A 14,420-nucleotide genomic window follows, 5' to 3' on the forward strand; every position below is an offset into this window, starting at 1 on the left:
TACTTATTATTTGTACTTGAAGATTTAAATAAATAAATGGTCTAATTATTACCATGTGTAGGAAACATTTTTCATATCCAATTTCCCCTAACACTGAACTGCCTCATTGCAGTATTAATTGTGAATAATGGTTAGAAAAAGTATACTTTAATATTTGATTTATGTCATATATCGTTATGTCCATAATGACTTATATTTGAAGTTCTAAATTTAAAATACTTGGTACACTCCCACTTATTTATTTGGCCAATTAGCGTTTTCAGATGGTAGATTATGCAGTGCAAATGAGGAAACACCTATACACATTCTATGTGAATGTGATGATTTATATCATATAAGGAGCCTCATCCTCGGGAGAGTACTGGTTAAACCTGAGGATGTTAAAGAGCTCGCCCCTTATCTAATAGCCTGATACTTTACGGATCTAGGCTTGGAGGGGGAGATTTAGCAAAATGTAAACTCTCGCCTTCCACACAGCAGCCAGGCTCTTTATAGACCTGGGCTTGGAGGGCGAGAACTATTCTTGGACACCCGTCACAATAGATATTCACAGGTCGCATTGACGTAAGGAGCTTGAATAGCACTGACCTCCACCTCTAAGAATAAAAATTAGTGTTTTCACCATCTAACGGGCATCTTCAGACTGGTAAATATCTATATAACAAAATATTATCTTAAGTAGTTCTATACATTTAAAAAATTTAAAAAAGTCGAAACATACTATTTTAATATTATATTTCCCTTTCTGCACCTAATGATGCATAGGGCACTGCATTGGTACACCAAACGCAGGATATCTTGAACATTTTTGTTACACGAAGATAAGTTGATTAGTCTCACGCTTCGGGTACCAGTCCAGGGACTATGAAATATTGCAGTGTTAAAACAGCATTTTAAATAAATATAAATGCAAAAAAGGAACAAGTAAAAGGATAGTAAAAGTGTCCTTTTAATGTATAACTTATATTAAAAAATAAGTTACTTTACAATAATTCAAACCGCACATCATAAATTTTGAGAATTTACTTCTATGTTACTTTACAACATAAATACAAACAATGCTATGATAACAATTTAATGTTTGCCTAAACAGATAAGTGACAGTGAATAGTGACGATAGTGTTGAATTTATCATCAAACGAATCTGACTCTACACGATTATTGATAACAGAAGACAGTGATTAAAAGATGCCTAGAATGGTTGCTAATAAAAGAAGATAGACTGGCAGTGTACAATGAGATTTTAGTCCCAACACTCATGTATGGAAGTGAAATATGGAACTGGCAAAGGAAGGATGAAAGCAGAGCGAATGCGGTCGCTTACGAGAATGTGTGGGAAATCAATGTATGAAAGGGTCACTAAGATGGTTTGGTCATGTAGAACAAATGGATGATGAAAGAATGGTAAAACAAATTTATGGGGCTAGAATAAATGGTAAGATAGGACGTGCACGACCAAGAAAGACGTGGCATGATCAGATAAATCGAAATCTCAAGTCTGTCACGTCAAAAGCAGACACAACCGAAAGAGATGTACGACAAGATGTATGACGTGGAAGAAGCTAGGAATAAATGTCAGGATAGACATGTGTGGCGGTCTATCCTCTTTGCCTACCCCTACGGTGAAATAGCGTGATGGTAGCAGTAGAATAGAATAATATTTATAATCCTAAGTATTCATACAACAAAGATAATAAGGATACATTGGTTTAGTTCAAAGTTACTGTTTTTCCTTAGACTGAGGCCATTTAACATAGCCTGAAGTGTCCAGTGTGCATAAAATAATAGTATTATCGTTCCCCTGTCTTACCTGTTCAATCTTCTCTTTCTTGGCACGATTTCTAGTTGCAGTACATCAGAGTCCGTTTCGCTGGACACGTCCAGCAACTTAAACGTTTCCTTGTTATTGTTTGAACTAAGCGACATGGTATAAATAAGAATAGGGGACAAATCATACTCAAAACATTAAAAGCTCAGGTTATGTCAAGGTTTCAAAACTGGCATCTCCTTTGTTGATTTACAGAGATGTTCTAGATTGAACTGCGCATAAATATGAATGCCACTATAGGATCATTAGTTTCAAATAATATTACGTTTTAACATAAAACTAAAACATTCGCAAATTATTAATAAAATCATGATCGTAAACACTAGCCAGCTGTCAACTTTTGAGATTTCAGCATGGCACTGGCAACACACACTATCAATTAATGTTCCCGATAAAAAAAATAAGTAGGTTCGATAAATTTGAGGTAAAATATTTTTTTATTCTGGTAGTGTAATGAAATTTATTCACAAAAAGCATAGATGAATGAAAAAAAAGATAGGTAAATTAAAAGAACGTAATCATAGATAAAATATATGAAGTCAATTGTCATTTGAGGTTCTCGGCGGTGTCGGAAAATCCGGCAAAATTTTCCGAAAGTCTAATTAATTTTAATAATACCCCAATGATTAGATTAAAATGGGTAGTAAATGGAGTTATTTTATGTTTCTGTTATGGCTGTCATATTTAGTTGTCGCAGGAATTATTATGTTTACCAGAGGTTTTTTACTGACAAGAGTAACCCAAAAAGAGTTCACTCAGTGTCAACCCTTTACTGATATTCCATGCGGTCCTCTCGAAGCTAGTCAAGTAAAAATCACAAACGGCCACGAGTTTTACTGTACGCAAGATGATAGGCTAGTTTCTCTTTTACAAGACGTAAATTCTTCGACCCGAACATGTCTTCCGAGGCGGTCGAAAGTGATTCTGGTAATAATCGACGCGTTGAAGTACGAGTTTGCGGAGTTCAACAGCAGTTTGACGGATCCCTTACCATATCAGAACAAGATGCCTATCTTCGACGAGCTGCTGAAGTCTGCCCCGGACCGTACGAGACTGTACAAATTCCTGGCTGACCCTCCCACGACCACCTTACAGAGATTGAAGGGACTGACGACAGGATCTTTGCCGACCTTCATTGACGCCGGCTCCAACTTTGCCTCTCCGGAAATCAACGAGGACAACATCATAGACCAGGTGAGAATCATCTTCAAAAATCAACACGTAACTCCATGTCACTAAATAAGTAGTATTTGTAAATTGTTGAATGGAAGAATATGAAAAAAACTGTTTTAACAGGAAAGCAGTTACGCACCTATCAGTAAACTAACTTCAATTTGCAAAAACAAAGGAGCAATATAAAGTTACCTCGCGCTGCCTAGCCTAGTATTAGATGTTTTCAGAAATAACAATGGCAATTATTGTGCAACTGTTATTTCCTGAATTTCAGTAAAAAAGTCACGGTGTTTTTCTTTTGTTTTTTTAATAAAAAAAATATATTTGCATTCTTATTATTAAGCTTGTTTGCTTTGAAACCGGTCAGTGAAAAATAAAAATTAGTGGTTAAAAACAAAGTTGTTTTATTTATTTTATTATAATGAATAACCACAAAGTTAGTGCTTCAAATATAAACTTTATATTATGAACTTTATATTTGTTATTAGTGTTACACAATTTTATTATTTTACAAGAACACTACTATAGTTTCGGGAGAGCATTCTTCCCATCGACGGGTGATATAAAACTAATATAGTAAACACAGAATATTGTTCACAATCACAAAGTTTTATTTTAATAATAATTTACACTAATATTTTTAAGAATTATGCCGTTTAATGTCTGGACACTTAAGGATCGTTTCTGCATATTTATCTCAAAAATGCCTATTTTGGATTTGTGTCACGATAATCACTCGGCTGAAAATTAGTGATTTCATTCTGCCCAATATAAAAATAATGTAAATGAATGCCTCGACACGGGTTATGCTCAGTGAGGTATTCATATACAAAAGAAAAAATTAAAAGTTGTATGTGTAATAAATAAAACTATCGTCAGCAGTTTTTTTTTTATTGTCGATAATTTGTTTGTACTTTTTTTTCTTTTTACTCGTTTTCTGTGTTTAGGTGGTTAAAAAATACAATTCTGTGTGTAATAAGAGTGTTTTGGACTCTTTGGCTGCTCTTGAGTAAAAATCCTGAATAAGGAAATCAAGTTAAGTTAAACTCACCTTGTTGTGAAGCCCAATTTTTGAGGTGCAAGAAATATTGATTTTAAAGGCTGTTTAAAATTCAAAATTTTATTGTTCCTGAACTAGCACCTAAAGCATAGGACTGTTCACCGATTTGATTTCAAATGCAGTGCTCTATGTACCACTCGGTGCTGGTAGGGAAATGGTGATGAAATAAATTATAATAAAAATATTTTCTGTACATTCATATCTTGTATCCTTTACATTCATACATTTCGTGCACTCACGCTAATTATTTAGATCTTTAATGTCAATCTCATTTAATGTAAATCTCAAGACTCTTGTGCATGCGTTAATGTATTCACAATATTTTCAGCTGTTTTGCATCATCTATTTCCTCTATTTACCCAAACTATCAACAGTTTTTTTTTTTAACTCTATCGGTTATTTTTCCCCCTTTTTTCTCATAGAAATAATAAAAATGTTATTAATATGTAAAGCATTTAATTTTCGGTCAAATATGTTAATAAAATGTTACTTAATAATTGTATATTCACTTATCTTTTTTTTACATAAATAAAAAAGAATAATATAAATATATAAATATATTTTTTTAATTATAAAAAAAATAATGTGTCCCCACTGGGGTTACCCATGCTAAGTACACTTATGAATATACTTTTTTGAAATGTTTTACATGTGAGAACATACAGAGAGACACTAAAAACAGTTTTAAACACTATGTTTATATTTCATTTCTGTGTACCTATATTATTTATATTATAAAATGCACAATAAAAAAAACATAACATAATCTATAGGTTTGTGGAGCAGGTGATTCAATATTGGTTTGGGCGTATGAGACAATATAACTACTTATTGACTTTTCTATGTCTACCGGTTTCGAGGCGAACCCATCTCTTCGACAGGACACTAATTAAACTAACATTCCTTTTCTGTGGGATAAGCATGTTAGTTTTATTACTATCCTGGCGAAGAGACAGGCACATCTCGAATCTAGTAGTAGTTATATACAATTATGTAGTAACATTTAATAAAAAGTGATTTGGATATTTTTAGTTGGTATCTCGCGGGGGACAGGCCGTGCTTTTGGGGGACGACACATGGGCCAGCCTGTACCCCAAGCGCTGGCTCCGCTCTGTGGCTCTTCCTTCCTTCAACACTTGGGATCTGCATACTGTGGACAATGGTCAGTCTTTAGCTCCTGTTAGATCTAATATCGCAACCGTTCAGGCAAGCCACTAACCCAAAAAACGCAATTTTAAGAATTTGAAAATTTGAATTTTCGGAGACCAAAAAACAATTGGATTTTTCTGTTTTTGAGGTTTTGTGTACACAACATAATTCCTTCATGTTTTTTAAAATAAATGCTATTGGTAACTTCTTTCTAATACCTTTTAATTTATCTAGGAGATAAGGTTGCTGAAATTTGATTGTCAATGCAACCCGAAAGGGTTATTATTATTATGGATAACTAATATAGCGCCATTTTTGTAATATAATACCTCAAGGGCGCTTTTCAAAGTAATTATACAGATAGATAAATTTAATTGAAGCTTTTAAATTTATAATTATTACTTTTAAAAATATTTTGTTATCACATGCTACGGATTTATTCAAATGATTTAGAGAACAAGTTAGTGGGTTTTAAGTTTTTTCCGAAACATCACTTCTCTCTCACAGCCTAGCACCTCTGCTGGGAGAGCATTCCATGCCACAGGGCTTGCGACCGCAAATGCGCGTTCACCGAACTTAGTGCGCTGTTTGTGTAGCGGTATAATAACCTTTTCTCTCGCCGTAGACGTAGCTGATCTCATAAGACACCTGTCAGCTAGTTCATCTGGAATGCATAGTTCCCTTAGATATTCCGGAGCAGAGTTGTGCAGTGATTAACACATAAGCCAACAGATATTATTATTTTTTTCGTACATTTTCAGGAAACTTTGTTTGATTTTTGATGCCACAATTCAACAATTTGATGCCACAATTTTTACCGCGCGCAAGAAAACATTTATTGTATCCAATATCCCGTAGGGCTGAAATTCCTCATTGCTACAATTAGGTAACTTCAAAATGAACATTTTTGAGTTAATCACAAATCCCCATTGTTATATTCTCCGTGAATGGTACAAATAGACATGTCGCGTATTCAAATCATTATATTATTTCAATGCATCAAGACATGTCAATTTGTATCATTTGTAAAGGAAGATACAAAGATGTGTTATATGTAGTGGTTAACTTAAAAATCCTGATTTTTAAGACACCTAGTTGTAGTAATTATCTCAAGATATGTAAATCAAGGTAGTGAAAGCTTCAATCAAGGTAGTAATAGCTTCAATTAGAATGCTACAAAATTACAGACAGTAAAAATATAACATTCAATTTATAAACAGCATTTAATGTTGATGTTATGTCTTGTAATGTATGTATGTATGTACATTGTTAGATGAGAGCATTATCTATAAGCGCAATGCGTAAAATGAAAATGTAAACATTTAGTTTATACGTAAATAAACAGGGGCTTAAGATAAAATCATTTAGGTGACAAATTTAAGTTTAAACTAACCTCTTCCTCTTCTTCATTGACATGTAGAAACCAGAAAAGCATACTGCAATACAAAATCAAAAGTAAAAACTTTGCGTAGTAAAAAAGTGAAAGATATGGATATAATGTAAATTAATAGTTAGCTTATGACCTGTCATTGGTAGATTAAATGGTCAGTGTAAGCACTGTGTCACATTTTTCCCAAACCAAAATATTTTCCGTCTCAATTTTAATATGTTTATCTAATAATAATACTACTTCCTACTTAATACTTCCTGCGGATGCCCCGGGAGAGCCTCAACCCGGGTCGCCTCCTACAATGTTCAACTTTATACGAGGTTTCTGGGAAGTACAACTTAACTAAGGAATTTTATTGATATCTTTATCCAAATCATTAACTATGACATTTAAAGATGAATATTATCAGATGGGTGTTTTGGTAAGCCCTTGTCTCTCTGCTCAGCCATCAAGTCGCATCTGGCGGGCGAGCTGGCTCGCGAAGACTGGAGCCTGCTGGTGGCGCACTTCCTGGGGGTGGACCACTGCGGCCACCGGCACGGGCCGCAGCACCCGGCCATGGGGGCCAAGCTGGCGGAGATGGACGGCGTGCTGCGCGGCATGCTGCGAGACATGGACCCCGCCACCACGCTGCTCGTCATCGGCGACCACGGGATGACCGCCACTGGTAATCCCCAACTTCTTCGAGTGCCCTATAGGGCCCCCCCGACATTGGCAATCACCGTGGAGTAGGCCTCTCCATCCTCTACTGTCCGGTACAATACCCTGATGCTCCTGATGCCTGTCCACTCCTGTATGTTACGAAGCCACGATATCTGGCTTCGTCCATTCCTTCGCATTCTTCGGTGTCCTTACATTTTGCCTTTAAAGATAAGTTGAAGCGATCTTTACTTGTCCCCGTGCGGGATGTACCCGAAGTATACATATTTGACTTGTATAATGTATAACTATACCATTCAGCTCGCGATCTGCTCTTGCTCTGCTAAATACCTCTTCATTTGTTACCCTTTCCATTCATGAGATTTTTAGCATACGTTAGCATTTCAAAGGCTTCCAGCTTGAGCATTTATGGTTCGTGTTTCAACCCCATACGATAGTATGAACATAATGTTACATTTCACAAAACCCTGCTTGATTTTAAGGTTATGGTTGTAAAGATGATCTTCTCATTTAGAGAAACATTACACGAGCTGTTTCAATACGACATCTCAGTTCCTTATTTGAAGATGTTTACTGTATTGTTTGACTCAAGTTCCAGGGAAATGTTGTCATAAGACAGTTGACAGAGGATCATCGATTTGGTTTTGGATAACTTAATGTTTAGTCCAAACCCTTTCCCCATATCATTTATCGCGTTCAGTAGCCTTTGTAGGCCTTGGATGTTGTCAGCCAGCACTTGAGTATCATCAGCATATCTGATAGTGTTAATCAGAACTACATTTGAATTATAATAACAAAAGGGTTGATTAATATGCTCCCACATTATTTATTAACGCAGTCTCCCTGGGCTTGTGCATATTTCTTCCAGCGATGCTTCAACATTGTCCGACTCCTGCCAATCACTCACCTACACAGCACATGACCTCATTCTCGTTTTTTATTTTTTTTACATGCAAATGTTCCTTGAATTTTGAGAATAGTCAGTAGTTACTGGGAGCTATATCAGGGGGGCAATTGCAAAGACTATCTTCATTGGTACATACCGAGACGGAATACTTAACTTCTTTACTATCTCTATCTACCTTGGTATGTTCTACCGACTTGTCATCTCGACGTCATATGATCGAATCCAAACAATAAATGACGCCGAATGTTTAGTCCGAGTTCCTTGCTTAATTACAGTTTTAAATAGTTCTAATTTATTTTTAAATAGGCTTCTGTGATAAAAAGTGGCCACTTCGAAGCGATTACATACTCAAATAAATTCCAATGCAAGCAAAAAATGATCCCCTGAATATGATTTTTATATGACTTTTGACAATTATCATGACGGTATGCTTAAATTTCGTCTGTATTTATCTACCGAGGTATTACAATGCCGGCTGTTTTGACATCTCGATGCGTGCACTCAAGAAGATAGTAAAACAGATGGATAATATAGATATAAAAATGATCACGTAATTTAGGTCGTTAATAGCAAAATACAACTTCATTATTTTTTTTTATAAGAAAGATATATTCATTTTTATTTTATTCAGCTATTTACAAAATTACAGAAAAAAAAAACAATTCATTCTAAATACAATAATAAATCACAAATGATAATAGATAGTTATGTTAGTATAATATATATATGTATATATATATTTGTATAATTTATATAGCGCCGTTTTTGTGAAAATCACCTCAGATAATATAACACAGTGTAAAAAGAAAAATTATAAGTTAGAAAGTGCTTTCCTAGGGGAAGACCCACTGACGTGAAATATGTCAACATCAAGTATATCAAGTCTTGTATTCTATATAGACTCATGTGACATAGCCACACGAGGGTACCGTATTAATACTGTTTAGCTTTTATTTTAAAATTATATTGCTTGACTTAAGGAGACCACGGCGGAGAAACAGAAGCCGAGGTGACTGCGGCCATGTTCATGTACTCTCCTTACAAGTTGATGCAACTTCCCGATCTGCTAAGCCCAAAATCTGTTCGTCAGGTGAGAACTGTCTTTTACAAATAAATACTTCTCAGTTAAAATGTACAACCCGTTCCAGTAATAAAAACTTAATCTAACAAACAGCTATCATAATGAGGATAATTGAGGTGGGTTTTGCGTGGATTGAAGATGAGTGATAGAGATACAAAGTCTGCTTTGGACGAATTCAAAAATGTTTTTTGGGCATCATTTATTAATGTTTCAACAAGTCAACATAAAAAGACGACTGCGTCATAATCCCACTCAAAATAAGTATTCGGATGAGTTGCAAATGTTTATTTAGATATACATATTATAATATATTCAGTAGAACTGCTCAAAATAGGTATACTTACAATGTTATTATTAGAGTACACATAAGAATTTGTTTATGTGGGCCCTACTTCAAGATTGAAAATGAAGGTTTTAAGGATATAATTTGATAATCAATAATGTTTCCGGCCTTTCTTAAAAATGTGCGTTTTACATTTCAATGAAGATTGTTTTATTTTATCATGTTATTTAGGTGTTGAGCTAAATTTTTCTACTTTTGTTCTGCTCCAGGTGGATTTAGTGCCCACATTATCATCCATTCTGGGACTCCCCCCGCCACACTCCAACCTCGGGGCCATTATGCTGAATGCTCTTCCCTATTCCGAGGCGCTTAAGGTTCCCTTCAACGACTGGCAGTTTGCGCTTCTGAATCTATGGGCCAATGTTAAACAGGTATTACTTATTTTTATACCGATGATAAGTACTAAGAGCCGGTTTTATAAACAATCTCTTTAATTTCCGTCAGAGCTACGAACCATTAACTTTTCTGCACAATTTTGCTAACTGACTGTCATTAGGCGTATTTATTTTGTTGATTGTTTCCTATTATTTAATTTGATCATTAATATGTAAAAAATATAATAATAATAATAATAATTATGTAAAAAATATGATATGAGAATTTAGCGGACGACCAAAGAAATTGGCAAAACATCTGTCATAGTCAAATATGACAGCGGTGCTGAAGATAGTGAATCTTTATGTGTCCATTTTCTCATTTTTAACAATTCATAACGTTGTGAACATTTATAAAATGCAATAATCTGCCGTTTTACCAAACATAAGTTAAAAATGCTATTAAGTTTATGAATGGTTGATTATGAAACTGGCCCTAAATCTGTTATCAATACAACAACTTTGAGTCATGTGAGCTGTGTTTATAGGTTACAAATTACATGCAGAAGTATGCTCAAACTTCGGAGCAATTTACTGTCGACAAGATGGAAAATATTGAAAAGAAATTCACAATTCTTAGTCATCGAGTGCAGAGTGTCTACAATGAGAGGGCATTCCATTCTTTCGCTACGGATGCCAGGTAATGATCATTTGTTTTCAATTTTCAAAATCAAATAATATTTGATTGTTTAATAATCACACTTTTTTATTGTTTCAGGGAGTTTCTGATCGACGTCAGATCAATGTGTCAGGAAGTGTGGGTACAGTTTGACTCTTTCTCCATGAGTCGGGGTCTTCTTCTCGTATTTCTCACAATTTTCTTTTGTTACATGATAGTCGATGGCATTCCTCCCGAACGTCTTCCGGAAATTTTCCAAAGTTCATTTCTTTGGTTTTCTTACGGCGCTATGATTCTATCGGTGGTCATCAGCGTTCTCGGGCACACCTTCCTCAAGGTGGACAATCTGGAGCTCACCATACTGTTCTCTACCGGTATGGTGTCCATCTTCATGTTGGCCATGTTGGTCATACAAAACTGGGAAATGATAGCCCAACACTGGTACGAGACATCCAAGAGGAGGAGTTGGGCGGAGGCTGCGGCGCGAGCCGTTCTCGCCCTCTCGGCTTGCGCCTTGTTCTCCAACAGTTACATTGTGCAAGAAGGGGCCGTAGCGCACTATCTCCTCTTGTCTCTGACGCTCGCCGCCTGCTACAGCGCTTGCCTCTCGTCCGTGCTTCTCCCGCTGTTCTTCACGTTCGCCGCTATACTCGCCGTGTCTCGATCTTATCTCAGCTGTCGCGAGGAACAGGGAGAGTGCTATTTCGCAGAAGCGAGCGAAGTGGACCGCATGACCCCTAGGATTTTAGCGGCTGCGTTGATTTCGCTCGCTCTGTTAGTGAGTCTCACTCGCCTCTGGCTGCGTTCTTGCGGGAATCTGGTCGCGCCGGATACTCTGCTGTGGAAGTACGCTCCCACAGTGGCGGCCGTGTGCACCGGCGCGCACTGGGTAGCTTCCTGGGGCCACAAGGCGCAGTGGAGAGCCGACAGCCTGGCGAGAGTGGTGTTCGGGATATTATCCGTCACCGTGTTCGTGCTCATCATCAAGCCGCTCGGAGTGATGCTGATTCCGCGCACGGCGGACGGGACAATGGTGGACATGCGCAACAATATCGTTCCTCAGCTGTTTAACCGGATGAAGGGCATGCTGGGAAAGCGTATGCCCGTGGACGAGGTTCCCGTGGTCTGCGGGCTGGCCACGGTGTACAGCTCGGTGTACGTGGTCCTGAGCCTGTGTGTCACGCTGCTGGTGGCGCTGCTCCTCGGGGCCTCCATCGCCCCCTCGGCCGTGCTCATGTACGCGGCCGCCTCGCTACTGCTGGCCATCCTCGCTATAGTGCGCTACCAGACTTCCTCAACCTTGGGTGAGTTCCTTACAATTTATTTTATCAGGTTAGAAACATTTTTTTCAATACAAATTTTATAGAAAACAACTTACAATTTATTTTATCAGGTTAGAAACATTTTTTTCAATACAAATTTTATAGAAAAGACATCAGACATACCCAATTTTTTTTTTGACAAAATCATCCGATTTAAATAAGTTATCATTGTTTTATCCCTGTCCGCAACTGATGATACGTAGGGTTGTACACTAAATGGGGTGTATGTAATTGACTTTGTAAATAAATGTATTGCAGGTGAGCTTATGACCGTGGACTCGAGTGCCATGCTGTGCTGGGTGCTGCTTTCGCTGTACTTCTTCTACGCGACCGGCCACCAGGCCACACTGTCCTCCATCCGGTGGAGTGCGGCCTTCGTGGGCACCTCGGGACACTTCCTGCACAACGCCATCCCGGCATTCCTCATCACCGTCAACACATTCGGTAATAATGAGAATAACGCCCACCCGCATATCAAGTACAGATTTATGGTAGAGTAACTTCGTGTTCCCAAGTTCTCTATATTTCAACAATCTCCTTGTCATTATGTGATCCGAAACAGGATTTCTCTCACTAGTTTCGCAAATTGTTAAAAAATATGGAACTTGTTTTTGTAAAAAACAATGAAGGCCTTAACCCCACCTTACGTTGAACTCATTTTCTCAATTTTAGGTTCATGTACCTCTACTCTTTTATCACACCACAGAATTGATGGGATGAATATTGTTGTTTCAGGTTCCAATATAGTGATTGGTCTCTGCGTCCCTCTGCTGGTGGTGTCTCCGCTGGCGCTGCACGTGATGTGGCCCCCGGGCGGTGTCGGGGTGGACGTGACCCGGGGGGAACTGCTCCTGTTTGAGCGCGAACCGTTGCTCATGGCCGCCGTCTTCAACGCTTCCGCTAAGTTCATCCTCATGCTGGCCGTCAGGGTACGAGCACTCTACTGACATTATTACTTTTTATTTCATGCTATATTTTGTACACACTGTTTGTTTCTTAAATGAACTAAAATATGTATTTAAATTAATGTGTGTATTGTAGATGTTTGTGTGCATGCTGGCGGCCACAGTGCACTGCCGCCACTTGATGGTGTGGAAGGTGTTCGCCCCCAAGCTGATGTTCGAGGCTGGGGGGCTTCTGGTCTCCGTGGGAGCCGTCCTCCTGGCCTTCATGCTGCTGCTCCGCCTGCACTCTCGCCTAGCCGCCTTCCTCTACCCGCTCACCAAGGGCAGCTGATGAGCCGAGGGACCCTCGCGCTAACCGTATCTAAGTCTCGAGTCTCGGATTCAACCCTCCGGGGAGTCGAAGATTGGCAGTCGTTTGAACATATGTTATGTTCATTATTACTAGAATTTCCAAATATGCGACAGAGAATGGCCCATTTTAAATGTGTCGTCCAAATCCACACAGCTCATTAAAATTAGGGTGAATTGACATTTATTTAAACTTATTCAGAACCTACTCTAATAAAAATCCTACAAAAGGAAATGAAGTGTAGATCAATCGGCTTTATAATGTACTGGTCAATGCGTTTACCCGGTATTCAATAAATGTAATAAAAACATAATTATAATTAAATAAATATCAATCCAGCCTATGTTATTTTGTCGTGCCATTTGGATATTTATCACGGTAAGAAATGGGCCAATCGCGTGATATCTCGCAGTAGGCTCGTGGTTGTACAGCAGTCCGGTCTCCGTAATTGCACTTTAAATAGCGAAAATGTAAGTCATAGGTTTACAAAAACCTCTGGAATTTTTATTTAGATTTTTTTGCATTCAGATGCACGAAGAGATTGTCGTTTATTGTTTGCCCTTTTTTGCCGACACCATTTTCAGGGTTTATGCGAAATGCTGTATTGTCAATTGATACACCGCACAATAACCCTATAAATCTCGTATCATTGTGCGCTTTGGATAAATTTGAAAAAAAAAATATCAGAACAACAAAAACAGTCAGTTATTGATGTGAAGAAATAAAACACGACTGTGAGTCACATATTTCGCTCCACAATATTTAAACCAAACAAACAAACCATCATGCCATAGGCAGAGAGGATGCGAGATTACTCTGCCTTTGCATACAGACCTAACTTCCTGTACATTCATACATCTTCTTGTACATTCTAGTGTAAATCACCTTTTGAAAAAAATATTTCACATCAACCATGTCGGGAATGGAACCCGAGACCTCTTGCATGGTAGATATTACAAATTATGTGATTTCATTATTGAAATAAAACAAATTTTTTGTACATGTATTTTAAAAAGGGCTGATTTTCTTTCAAAAGACAACATCATATGAAAATAAGTTTTTTAAATATTTGTCTAAACTGAGTAATTTACGGCTCTCATTCATGTTTTAATGCATATTTTCCATTAAGGTCACCTCACTAGAGCGTCACTGCGCGATGCGTTACAGCAACACAAAATTTTATTTTCACTGTTTAATATTAAACAAACCCCACTAGAGTTTCGCTACATGCGCGGCACTGCATAGATTTGTTTTATGTGC

The 14,420-nt window shown here is 37.6% G+C and overlaps 2 protein-coding genes across 3 annotated transcripts in view; one reads left to right on the forward strand and one right to left on the reverse strand.

Annotated features, from left to right (window-relative positions):
• The window catches only part of LOC148282847 (uncharacterized), a 66,853-nt gene extending 64,660 nt beyond the window's left edge, over nt 1-2,193 (reverse strand). Inside the window, exon 1 of the mRNA XM_088224452.1 lies at nt 1,811-2,193. Coding sequence (XP_088080578.1) covers nt 1,811-1,926 — 116 coding nt within the window. The 5' untranslated portion in view covers nt 1,927-2,193. The remainder of the gene's footprint in view (nt 1-1,810) is intronic.
• Nucleotides 2,194-2,348: 155 nt separating this feature from the next.
• Nucleotides 2,349-14,058, forward strand: PIG-O (phosphatidylinositol glycan anchor biosynthesis class O). 2 transcript variants are annotated; one of them, XM_088224444.1, is made up of 10 exons: nt 2,349-3,022; nt 5,094-5,223; nt 7,046-7,267; nt 9,148-9,257; nt 9,801-9,962; nt 10,454-10,605; nt 10,684-11,888; nt 12,165-12,350; nt 12,642-12,835; nt 12,948-14,058. In XM_088224444.1, the coding sequence occupies exons 1-10, from the start codon at nt 2,465-2,467 to the stop codon at nt 13,140-13,142; spliced, it is 3,114 nt and encodes a 1,037-aa protein (XP_088080570.1). In that variant the 5' UTR covers nt 2,349-2,464; the 3' UTR covers nt 13,143-14,058. The 2 variants fall into 2 exon arrangements, with proteins under 2 accessions (XP_088080570.1, XP_088080569.1); XM_088224443.1 differs by having other exon boundaries at nt 2,364-3,022; nt 9,151-9,257.
• Nucleotides 14,059-14,420: the final 362 nt, after the last annotated feature.

The sequence above is a fragment of the Micrasema longulum genome, unplaced genomic scaffold (assembly GCF_059751315.1).
Source record: "Micrasema longulum isolate JH-2025_06_02 unplaced genomic scaffold, ASM5975131v1 h1tg000284l, whole genome shotgun sequence".
Taxonomy (NCBI): domain Eukaryota; kingdom Metazoa; phylum Arthropoda; class Insecta; order Trichoptera; family Brachycentridae; genus Micrasema; species Micrasema longulum.